Source organism: Fundulus heteroclitus, chromosome 2 (assembly GCF_011125445.2).
Source record: "Fundulus heteroclitus isolate FHET01 chromosome 2, MU-UCD_Fhet_4.1, whole genome shotgun sequence".
Classification (NCBI taxonomy): domain Eukaryota; kingdom Metazoa; phylum Chordata; class Actinopteri; order Cyprinodontiformes; family Fundulidae; genus Fundulus; species Fundulus heteroclitus.
This window is the reverse complement of record NC_046362.1, coordinates 12,357,447-12,370,421: the sequence shown is the minus strand read 5'-3', so window position 1 is coordinate 12,370,421 and position 12,975 is coordinate 12,357,447. Positions and strand designations below refer to the sequence as shown.

Below are 12,975 nucleotides of genomic sequence, written 5' to 3'. Positions count from 1 at the left end.
CTGTTATCTTCTTCACGTCATCTAGCTCAAAAGTAGGTAGATTACTGGAAGCAGAAATAATAGCTGCTGTGTTTATTGTGGCTTGGACAATGTCCGTTTGGGCTCTGAACCAAAGATAATCTGTCAACCTGCTGCGTGGAAAGCAGTCTGAACTCTAGGAGGAAAATGTAACAGAAGTGGGAGCAAACAGAGGCCAGCTGGAGTTTACAGTTGAAGTTTCCAGCCAAAACAGCTATTTTGTGTCTACAAAATCCCAAATAGAGCAAGTAACAAATAAAGGAATAGTTGGGGGGTGTGTGCAAATAAAACAAACAAGCCCTCCTTTACAGTTGAAACCAGATATTATATACATTCTTAAAAAAATCCAAACCTTTTTATTGCACTGTCTGGCTTGGACGATGTCCGTTGTAAATCAGACAAAACCTTTACTGTTTTAAATCAGTTAGGATTGCTATAACTATGTCTATTTACTAAATATCAGAATAATGAGAGAGATATTTTTTTTTAATATATATTTATTTCTCTCTTTAAATTTCTACATTTACATACAGTATGATGAGTACATTCAGATAATTTGTGAGAGCCCAGATGATGCCATGAATTTGTAAGCATCTAATTAATTAATTCAAAAATGCACTGACGTTTTCACAGACAGGGGTTACAAAGTGCATTGCAACAAGGCTAAACCCTACAAAACACACAACAATGTACGACAGATAAAACAAAACATAACACATTACCAAATTCATATAAAAAAAGCTTGAAATAAACTAAAAACTTCTCAGAATAAAAGGGGGGGGGGGGGGGGATAGGGTTAAGTGTAATAATTAAAGTTTAAATTTTGTCTTGGGTTAGTTGTAAGTGGTTGTTATTCAACCTCTGCTGGATGTTTGTTAAGCAGTTAATAAAAGAGGAGAGTTTGCGAACCTGAGAAGGATAATTGAGCAGTAAAGCTGAATATCATCAGCAAAACAATGATAAGCAACGCCATAAAACTCCTGGATTGTCTGGGCTAAAGGAATTATGTATGGTAAAAACAAAGCAGGTCCCAGTACGGAGCCCTGAGGAACAACCCACTGTAACTCTGTAAATTTTGAGACAATCTGGTTCGCAGACAAAACCACTTTAGAGCAAACCCAGACATCCCAATCAGACCCCTGTCTGTCTATCAGCATAATATATTAACTGTGTCAAAAGCTGAAGAGAGACCAGGACTGTGTATTTTCTAGAATCTGCTGACATCATAATTTCACAGGTAATTTTAAGTAGAGCTGTTTTGGTGGAATGCATTTTAACATGTATTGTAAATTAATGCATTTTTAGATTGAAAGTGGGGATAGATGTTTTTTTTTTTTTTTCCAAGTAGGCTGTAAGCTGGGCAGCAATTGCCTTTGGAAAAAACTAACAACCAAAGGAGCACACATGTAGATGTATTTTAAGGCAACATCTCAAACCCATCTCTTCCTTTTATGGAGTCAAGTAAAACTAAAAGAAATAAGTCGCAATATCAAAAAGTAAATTGTGGACGTCCAAAAGTAAGGTTCATTCAAGGGCACGATTCCCAGTTGATCTATTCAAACAAACCAGATCACAGTTAACAGATGCACAAAATGTTTTGGAAATGTTTCCCTTTGTCTGATGAAACCAACATTTTACCATTTTTAGAATTCTAGTCAATGATTTATTTATCTTATTCCTTTGTTTTTCCTATGCATGTCTATAATGTTTTTTCTGTTCATGTACAGCACTTTGAATGTCTTGTCACTGAAAAGTGCTATACAAATAAACGTACCTTACCTCACCTTACCTCACTTGCAAATCTGCGAACATCATCCAAGTTGTTAACTAAAGAGTTGACCGCCCTGCTGTTGGGTCCTGGAGAGACAGTTCAAACAATGGATGGCATCATGTGGAAAAAACATCATCTGGAAATTTTGACACGTCATCTCATGACATCTTCCAGAAAGTAAAAGCTTGGGCACAAAATAGTCTTTCAAATGGACAAAGACTCAAAGCATACCAACAAATTATTTAGAAAGTGGCTTAATGACAACAAAGGCAATGTTTTAGGGCAGCCATAACAAAGCCCTGATCAAAGTCCTATTGAAATTGTGGCTACCTTTGTCTGACAAAGGTAGTCTGAAGCTGGACTTACCTTGAGTTACGGTTCTTTCAAGGAATGGGTCAAAATCCTAGAAAGGAATTGTGAGAAGGTTGTGGAAGAGTACCCGAAGAAAGATTATTGAAATAATTATCTGGCATTTTGCCTATATAAATTACTTTGGTAATCATAACTGCCAGAAAAAAATATTTAAAGTCAGATAGTAAGAAAAAAATGTTTTTGTGTCACTTTATACAATGTTTACCAATTTATAGGTGAAATAGCTGCTTGTACAGAGTGTGCCTAGAAGTTGTCAGCATGGATATTCATGTCAGGATTTGCCTGCCCTGTAAATTAGTAACCAACACCTTCCTTCATACATTTACATTCTTCCCAAGGAAGTAAGGGAAAACACATTCTTTTACAGTAGATCAATGTTATTTCTAGCGGACGGGTTTTCAGCTTATGCATACTGGAATGTGTATTATGTTTTTATAATAGCTGCAGACGTCCCACTGAGACAGTTAAATTACTTTAACCACAGTGGTTACCACTTTAACTGCTCTACTTTTTCAGTGATAAAAGCAGAGTGACTTGACAATTGACTGACGGACTGCACGAGGGAAAACAGCCGGCCTCCTTATTTACATTTTGTGCCGGTGGCTCAGTGTCAGTACTCAAGGTTATTCTGCTGCATTAGCAGAACGGCAAAGGTGTCTGCCAGTTCTTCATCTTTCATAAAAGCTGAACCTTTTAGGCCAAACACTGCGGCCTGCCCAGAACCCCGTACCTTTGACAATAATGTTCTAACTGTTCACCCGCCAAGCTATCAAACTGTTTTATATTTCACACCCGCGAGGCATTAGACACAGTACTCCAACCTGGCAACACAAACTTAACATAACACTCTTTGTTAGGGGCCCAGGACCATTATAGTGGGTGGGTATGGCCCGAAAGTGTTCCAGAAACAGTTTATCAGAAGGAGATAGACACACTGCAGGCCTTTGTGCTCCCTGTGACACAACATATTAACGGCAGGTATTTCCTGTGCTCGGGAGGAAGGTTTTACAACATTTAGGGTGAGGTATTTTAATTGAAACCACCTACAGTCTGACAGTGGTCTCGGCGGAGGCTTACGGAAAAACTGTTGAGAGCAGCTCCGGAGGCTCCCCGCGGTGTCAAACAACTTGACGCCCCTCGTCTGAAACACAGGACACTCGCTGTTTGATTGATAATCGAGTCAACAATTGTTTCAGTTTTAATCTGTCTGTGAGTTTGTGTTGTTCATGTGACTGATATTGCTCTGTCATAAATCACAAATAGGGTGGGCCTTTGCACTAATGAGTCATTTATAACAAAGCCAGCAACTGCTTCAGATTTGTTTGGTTGTTTATTCATATCTTTTTTATGTTAATGTCTGCGTTAATTACCCTAATAGATTAGCATTTTCTTGCAACATCTGTAAACTCTTCAGTTGGACAGCAGCCTTGGCACACCAATTAGCTCTCTTGACAGCTTCTGCAGTTAGTTATCAAAGCCTGGCATCATTTCTACTCTTTTGGCTCAACTGCAAACAACCAGATGTAACATTTTTCCCCCTACAAGAAATGGTTCACTTTGTCACTGTTCAATTATTATTTTGTTGTTGATTTGCTATTAAACATGGCCATGAAAAACTCTGTAATAGAAAAAACATTTCTTTATAATATGTAATTTATTCTGTACTGTCAAAATTTAAAGAGTTTCTCATTTACGGTTCATGGCACAAGTATTCATGGTGCCTGATAAGATTTGTTCTCTCCAACCACATATTCCTATTTTTTTCATTAAGACTTTATGTCATAGAACAACACAAAACGGTTGCATGATTGTGAATAAGAAGGAAAAGAACCCATAGTTTTCATGTAACATTTCAAAAATGTTACTAATAAAATGTAGGGTGCTAAATTAAATTCAGTCCAGCCAACTGCAAACGACCATTTGTGTATATATTTATATATATCTATATCTATCTATATCTATCTATATATATCTATATATATATATATATATATATATATATATATATATATATCTATATATATATCTATATATATATATATATATATATATATATATATATATATATATATATATATATAAAGCCACTGCTAGGTGCCCGCTATGGGCATTTCTAGGCAAACACTAGTGAACACACCAGACAGGTGTCAGGGATGCATTTGTGGAGAATATAAAATAAGAGCTAAGTTTTTCTTTTGAAAAAACATCGTAAACTTTGAAAATCCCACTGAAATACATTTCGGATCCCTCATCCAAAATGCGCAACTGCAAGCCTACAAAGGCATCGTTGTCCACATAAACTGACAAGCGGGGCAGAGACCTCAAGGATTACTTAGAGAAGCAACCAAGAGGTCAATGATAACACCAGAGGAGCTGCAGTGATCCACAGCTCAGGTGGGAGACTCTGTCAATACAACAGCTATTTGGTGTACATTCCACAAATGTGGCCTTCATCTGGCCTTCTAAACAAGACAAAAGACAGTGATGATGGAGTATAAGAGGTGCTGTTTGCAGTTTGCCACAAGTCATGTAGAGGACTCTGTAAACATGTGGAAGAAGATGCTTTGGTTAGATGGTTGGTCTGCTTGAAAACAGCTGTGCGTGGCCAAATACTAACACTATCATCATGCTGTGTAAGTACTTTTTTCAACAGGGACAAGGAGAGAAAGGAATTTAGGCTGCAAAAAAAAAAAAAAAAGTTAGACTTTGGCTGACGTTCACCATCCAGGAGGATGATGGCCTTAAAAATACAACCAGAGCTAAAATGGAAACGTTTAGATACAAGCATATGCATGTGTTAAAATGGCCCAGGCAAAAATACAGACCTAATTCCAGTTCACAATCTGTAGCAAAACTTGAAAACTGAATCAATCTGACACAGCTTGAAGTAATTTGCAAAAAAGAATGAGCAAACATTTCAATCTTTAGAAGTGCAAAGCTGTATACCCGAAAGACTTAGGAACAGCTATTCCTGCTTTTATAACTACTAAGTATTGCCTCATGGCGGCTGAATACGTCATAAGTTTTCAGATTTTAGCTTGTAAAAAACTTTGAAAAATAATTAACCTGTTCCATCCACCACAGCATTTTTAATTACCAATGCTTTTCACAAGTTGTAGGTGAATCTTTATTGTATCAAAAATAAGTGTGGGTATACACTATAGAGTGATCAATGCCTTAATTGATACATCTGTGTAACGCTGTTTTCTGCAGTTGTGGGAGGCCATACATCAGACTAACCCATGGAGAGGGATCTATAGATAAGGGAGACAGAACACCACGAACAGGTGGGAGCATATTTTTTCCTTTTAATTTGCAGGGGAGAAGTGTGCTTAGCATCTTTGGAATGTGTGATAAAGAGATTTAAACATTGTCGCAGACCCAAGCATATTTATTTTTGTTGCAGTCTTATTTGTCTTTACTTAGAAAGTTCAACAATGTTATTAACATGTTCAAAGACTTATGACTGAAACATTTTCTCCAACTTTTATTTTCTTATGCAGACAAAAACATTCAATCGTGTCTGTTTGTCATTTTAAGTTTTTCTAAGTCCCTAAGTGAGTTTAAATAAAGGGGCTGTCTGCTTAACCAGCATGTTGTAATACTGCACTTTTTTCTGGTGTACCCACACAAACCAAAATATAAACACTAACATAAAAAAAAACAAGAACACTAACACTACCAGGAACTATAGTCAATAGAAAACATATTAGATGTACTTGTGTATGGACAGTGTTGTATTCTGTTGGCTTTTCCCTTTCAGGGGTCACCACAGCAAGTCATCTGTCTCTATCTGACATCATGTTATCGACTCGCATGGCAAATTGGGCAAAAGTTTTATGCCAGATGCCCTTCCTGACAAAACCCCCGTGAATTTATCCGGGCTCGGGAGCAGCACGAAATAGGACACAGGACACTATGCCCCCTTTGAGCCTACATTAGTATGGACAGTGTCTGTTAAGAGTAAATTCCATGTTAAAACATACAAATAGTTAAGCAGTGGATGTGTTAGAGAAATCCAATGTTTTTCATTCTTTTAATTTATTTACCTGTGAAATATTTACTAGACAACAGTCTAGTCTAGTGTCGATATAATACAGCTAAGTTCCAGGTATCTAAATAGCTCCAGTTCACGGGTTTCGTCTCAGGGCGCTACAGAGGACAAGCAGGTTGAATTTATCTCCAATAGTACAGTATAAAGTTCAATTTAAATCCAACCAATTCATTCAAGCACCATTAAATAATCAAATTTGGAGTTAAGTTACATATACTCCAATTTAATCCTACTAACAACAGAATACAGTGCATTTCAGCTGATTATGTAATGCCAGTTGATCTCTGTGAGATAGATGAGTTGATTACAAGTCATCAATGTCACATCTCTTTGTTTTTTTATTTATTTACAGAGGACCAAGTGGTTGCGTCATCCGACTATGACAGCACCCATGAAGCCAACCACAGTGACAGCAGTGATGTAGCACACACAGAGGAGGGCACGGAAGAAGGGAAAAAACCCTCCCAGAACGTCCTCCTCCATGCACTAATACCTCCCGAGGTAAATTAAGACAAGAGTCTTTTAGAAACATGTCTTTAATCCCAGAATGAGAAGTTTTACGTTTTAAGTCTGAGAACAGACAGACACAATATTCAGTTAATCTAAAAAGTCTACACTCCCTGGTCAAAATGATAAATGGTTTTGATGTAAAATATAAGAACATGAAGACATTTTTTAAGCACCTTTGATCTGACATTTATCCTATATTGTTCAACTTAAAAATAAGATAAATATCTACGTTCCACTCTTCTCCTGATACCTTTGCACCACAAGATAATTATTTGTGCACACTAATGCAAAGATCCGTTATTGCAACTTAAATCTTTCAATTTTGCAACAAATGTTTCATAATTATTTCGGATTTCAACACATGGTTCCTTTTTCAATTGGTATATGGTATATTAAAGTTAAAAAAGGATTTAAATTTATCTCATTCTTAACATCACACAAAAAAATTATAATAAATTACTGGAGGTGTATACACTTTGTGTATCCGCTATAAATGTGCTATTAGTTTCTATCATGGAGGAATTTATTCTTTTAAACATTCTCATTATGTGCTCTTTCGTACAGGACAAACCCGTTCTGGCACCAGAACCATTAGTAATGGAAGACCTGGAGCCTTTGATGTGTCAGTTAAACAATTGGAACTTCCCTATTTTCACCCTAATGGAGAAGACAAATGGAAAAAGTGGGAGGATCCTTAGTCAGGTGAGAACATTAAAGAACACAAAGAAGCAAGATCAGAGACGTATCACTGCAATCTGCTCTTTCTATTGAGGGTTTTAGCGACGATTCCGCACATTCAAAGACTTTCTGTTTTTCATAAAAGAAGTAAAAAACTATTAAATGTGTTCAAGAAGTGTTTGTTAATGTGATCCATGCAACATAGATTATTCTGACGCACAATCAAAAAGCCCCTAAGAAAAAAGAAAAATACAGGCTCATTAATAAGCAAGAACATGTTTATAGGATATCAGACGAACACTAAATCTTCCCCAGCCACGGCTGCTGTTTTCTTACGATGACGTACGAGCAGCTGCCAAGTGCTTCAGACTTGGCTTGGGACTTGTCATTAAAAAACTGTGTTTGGGATAACTCCGAATGAGTCGGCATAATGTAAATGTCTCTGGATTGTTTGCTTGAAAGGGAAAAAAACAATCTTCTTTTAAGGAAACTTTGCTAAAAAAATTTGTAAGAGAAGCTATGAATTGTATGAGCCCACATTGGTCAGATGAGTCTAAGGCATTTCTGATGAGCACATCTGACTGATGCACTACAGGTAATACATATTGCTATTAGCAATCCATAAAGGTGGAAGTGCAACTATAATAGACTGTTAGTATCAATATAATGACCCAAAGCATATTTGCAAAACCTCATAGAGAAAAAAAACAAGTTATTACTTGTGGATATTTCAGCTGATTAGATTGTAAAAAAACAACAGAAGAAAAGAAACTTGATGTTTATTGTCCACTAGAGAAGAAAAAGGCCGAAAATTTAAGAATAATGCATCGAGAGAAATCAGCATAAACAGATGCAGTGAAATTATATAGTAGCACATAACTATTTAGCTGGGTTTAACATTATTGGGTGACGCAATAGAGAATGATGTGATTTTTGAGGGTTATTTAATTCACTTTGGTTGTCTAATCTTGTGATAGCGCGGTCATTTCTACTGGTTGTGTGTTGCAGGTATCTTATAGGCTTTTTGAGGACACTGGCCTGTTTGAGACCTTTAAGATCCCCGTTAAAGAATTCATGAACTACTTCCATGCTCTAGAGAGCGGCTACAGAGACATACCATGTAAGTTGAAAGCTGGTTGTGCTTTTTTCTCACAGTTTTCCTGTCAGGTTCTTCTTTTTTTCTTGCAGTTGTAAAAAATAAGAACAGCCACTAGGTGGAAATACCATATCATACACTTCTTCCAGTTTTAGTGTACAGTACAGCAGCTGCCTTGATGTTGCTATGAGAAACCTAAATAGCTCAACAGTGCACTCTGGTGGACAGCCTTTCAGTCTGGAAAAACACATTTTCTCCTCTGGACCAGATCACAACAGGATCCATGCCACAGATGTGCTTCATGCGGTCTGGTACCTCACCACACAGCCTGTGCCTGGCTTACCCAGCCTAATTAATGATCATGGCTCTGCTAGTGACTCAGGTATGCCCCGTCCTACCAGTTCCTCACTGTGTAAAATAAGGAAATGTGTTTGTTTTTTTTGTTTTTTTAGATATTTCATAAGAACTTTAGGGTATTAACATTTTGGGGGGAACTTTTCCATGTGCCTTCATCTTCCCTGTAAGCCATCTCATCAGTGTGTGAGAACATTCAACCTTAGTCATGCTTTTGGCACATGAATAAAACTCTATTTGAAGTCTAGGACAGCGTGAAATTGCTGGCAAATTAGGAGTCTCCTCTCGCCAGTATTTCTATAACCTTGTTTGTATGCCTAACCCGGACCATCCCTTTGATCTTCACATAAATGGAATAAAACATTTGTGTGTGAAAGAAAGCAAGAAAAAAGGAGGGGGTTGCGTATGCGCTCCAGAGTGCAATATTGGCACTGTATAGGTAAACCTAAAATATGTGTGTTTTTTTAAATTCTGCCACCCTAATCCTAAATCTCTTGCTTTGTCTGCTTTCTTACTGTTAGACTCTGACAGTGGAATAACGCACAGTCACATGGGCTTCCTGGTTTCAAAGACCTACTCTGTGCCAGAAGATGGATACGGCTGTCTGTCGGGTCTCATACCTGCTCTGGAGCTGATGGCGCTTTACGTGGCTGCTGCAATGCATGACTACGATCACCCTGGGAGAACAAATGCTTTCCTTGTGGCCACTAGCGCCCCGCAGGTACTTTGTTCATGAGGTCCACTGTACATGAGAGACCCGTCTTTGAATTGGATCAGAAAATATAGAAATTTGTTTATCAGATTTTTCTGATATCTTTAACATCTGAGTATATATTTCTCTCCATTTCCCACCATTTCTTCAACAGCTCAGCTTTTCAAAATGTATCAATATTGCTCATAAGACAAGCTACAAACATTGGTGTACAGATTGCCTGAAGAATCTCTCTGCCTCTGTCCTTGTAATTTAACTTTTATTTCTCATGATAATATGCCTTAATTTTTTTCTGGAAAATGTTCTGCACAGGTTACATGAAATTGGGCTGTTATCAAATAATTCAAGCTTTAATTTAATTTACAGTTTGTGATAAAATTGCCAACACACACACACATATATATGAGGGCCTTATCTGTAATGGTGAAATTATTCAGACCGAACTACAGCGCAGGGAATGGCTGAATGCTGCCAAAGGGGTTCTAAAACTTTCTTGGAAGAAAGGTTGAATGGACAAGTTAACAAATTGAAGACCTAAAATTGGGCTGTTACCAAATAATTCAAGCTGTACCAAATAACTCAAGCTGTAATATATATATATATATATATATATATATATATATATATATATATATATATATATATATATATATATATATATATATATTTATTTATTTATTTATTTTTTTTTTTTATTATTGAACTGCTTCACTTTTCCATAGACTATAAAGCAAAAAATCTTATCAGGTTTTCCACAGGTACAAAAGGAAACACAACTTTTAATTTACTGCTGAGTCAGCATATTTACAGTAAAACCTCTTGTGAAAATAACTGGGTCAAACGTTTGTTGTCGAGCTAGTGAAGTTCCAGGAAAAAGCCAAAGTCTCAGGGTTGTGCTTCAGCCTTTTACAGAATAGCTCCCGTCTCAGCCCTTTTTTCAAGAGAGACATTTTGACCTAAATGAACCCTGGATATGTGAATGTATTTAACAGCCAGTTTGTGCACATTCATGCCGAAAGTTTGGCTTTTTGCAGGCAGTGCTCTACAATGATCGCTCAGTTCTGGAAAACCACCACGCCGCCTCTGCCTGGAACCTCTTCATGTCGCACTCAGAGTACAACTTCCTCGTCAACCTGGACCACGTGGAGTTCAAACGCTTCAGGTTCCTGGTTATTGAAGCCATCCTGGCAACAGACCTCAAGAAGCACTTTGACTTCCTGGCTGAATTCAACGCCAAGGTATCGCAACACTTTTACTGGTTTATACTGATCAACGGGGGGGTTGTTAAAGATTATGAGATTACAAATGCTGACGCTGCAGAAAACAGTTACTTGGAAACAACAGATAACTCACGGACGCCAACGGCTTCACAGATGCCATACATAAACAAATGGCAAGTTATCTCAAGGCAGCATGTACATGTGGATGTCCATGTGCCAAGGCTATTTAACAGTCTAACAGTGACACATATCCCAAAGTCGACATGGTGGGGATTGAGCGCTGCTGCAGGATCAATGGCAAATAAATTAGTTTTGTTTCTAGAATGAAATTCTAAGACAATCTGTATGATTTTGTAGCATACTTGGACACATGGTGTTAAATATCAATTTCCACCACTCTAAAAACTAAAAGTTATATAACTAAACAAAATAAACTGGAACGGAAGACAAGATGGGGAAAACATTAGTAAACACAGAGAGTCATACTCACTTAGAATGACACAGGAACTAGAAATTATCAAACTAAATAAATAGACAAAAAAAATAAAAATAATATTAGGAAGTAGATGAAGAAATAAGAGACAGGTAAATTAATCAATTATGGGGGGCGAATAAGTAAGCAAGCACTAGCATGTAGATTAGCAAGGAAACTGGTGATAAATATATATAAACAACATAAGATTTCTTACCAAAATTGCAGCATAATAAAACCTTAAACAGTAAACATGCAATAGTGAAAGTATTTCTGATAAAATCTAAAATTATAGTAAATAATGTTATCAAAAACATAATGTAAAAACTAATAATACCTTGAATAGAACTAAAACAATAAAACAACTATTATAACTCTTGCTAAAGCTGTAATGAAAGTAAAATGAAAATAAACCACAAAGAATATGCTAATACTTAATATTTTTTACTCAAAGGCAGACTGCACTGGAAAGTCTTTTTTTCACTTTCAAAACCATCCAACTGGCCTCAGGACGACTGTCCCAAAGCTGAAGTCAATAGGAGGATAAAGACACCTGACCATGTGTTGTCATAACTCTTTTAGGCATCAGCAGTAGACCAAGCAGTGTGATAATAGCCTGCTCTCTGGTCCTGTAACCTGCAACGGGGTTACAGCTCTTTATTATAGCAGCAATGTTTTTCACATGATAAAATGGCCACTTTTGTAATATATTACATATTGCTTGTTGAATTCGTAAATATTTTTACATGTGAAAAAAGCTGACATCTGTTGTATATTGATTCCTCAGGTGGGCGATGATCCGTCCACAGGTATTGACTGGTCTAATGAGAATGACAGGTTGCTGGTTTGCCAGATGTGCATTAAGCTGGCAGACATCAATGGGCCTCTGAAGTGCAAGGATCTACATCTGCAGTGGACCGAGGGCATCGTCAATGAGTTCTATGAACAGGTGGGTAGACTCGCAGCTTGGACTGGGATGTTTGTGAGCTTGAAAAAAAAAAAACACTACTGCAGCACAACGCATTGCAATGTTATAAAAAGTCACATAAATTCAACTTAGACTTTTGTACTGGGTTGAAAATGAATAAATCCATTTTTTGCCACTTTGCCTTATCACAAAAACATCTTCAACATATTTTATTGGGATTTTATGTGATAGAACAACGTAAAGTTGTACTAAATAATTAAGGGAAAATAAAATGCAATAAATATTCAAGAAAATTAAATCTGAAAAGTGTGTCGTATATTTTTATTCGAATACCTCTGAATAAAATCCATGAACCTTTTTGCCTTCAGAAGTCATCTAATTGGTAAATAGAGTGTCCATGTGTATGATTTTATCTCAGTTGAAATATAACTATTCTATGAAGAACAAACAGTATTACCAAGAAAATGACAGGTCAGAGATAAAGTTTTGGAAAACTTAAAATCAGGATTAGGGTATAAAACAACATCCAGGGCTTTGAACATCCATTCATTACACCTTTCAACAGCAGTACTCTTTATTTGACTATTGGACAGTGGACAGAGTGTGGCATAACTGCGGATCTACCAAGACATGCTAATTTACTGAGCTTAGAGGCCAGGCAAGAAGAGCAGTTATCAGAGAAGCAGCCAAGGGGCCTTTGATAACTCTGGGGAATCATCTTCAGCTTGCCCTACACAACACAAAAGCCATTGTTTAAAGACAGCTATAACAGGTCATGTTTAAAGTTTGT

At 37.0% G+C, this 12,975-nt stretch overlaps 1 protein-coding gene across 1 annotated transcript in view; it reads left to right on the top strand.

The window, feature by feature from the left end:
- LOC105938489 (cGMP-inhibited 3',5'-cyclic phosphodiesterase A) overlaps positions 1 to 12,975 on the top strand; it is a 117,621-nt gene that overhangs the window by 94,320 nt on the left and 10,326 nt on the right. The window contains exons 5-12 of the mRNA XM_036147916.1: positions 5,375 to 5,448; positions 6,568 to 6,716; positions 7,290 to 7,427; positions 8,412 to 8,523; positions 8,768 to 8,881; positions 9,375 to 9,574; positions 10,600 to 10,803; positions 12,045 to 12,206. Coding sequence (XP_036003809.1) covers positions 5,375 to 5,448; positions 6,568 to 6,716; positions 7,290 to 7,427; positions 8,412 to 8,523; positions 8,768 to 8,881; positions 9,375 to 9,574; positions 10,600 to 10,803; positions 12,045 to 12,206 — 1,153 coding nt within the window. The remainder of the gene's footprint in view (positions 1 to 5,374; positions 5,449 to 6,567; positions 6,717 to 7,289; positions 7,428 to 8,411; positions 8,524 to 8,767; positions 8,882 to 9,374; positions 9,575 to 10,599; positions 10,804 to 12,044; positions 12,207 to 12,975) is intronic.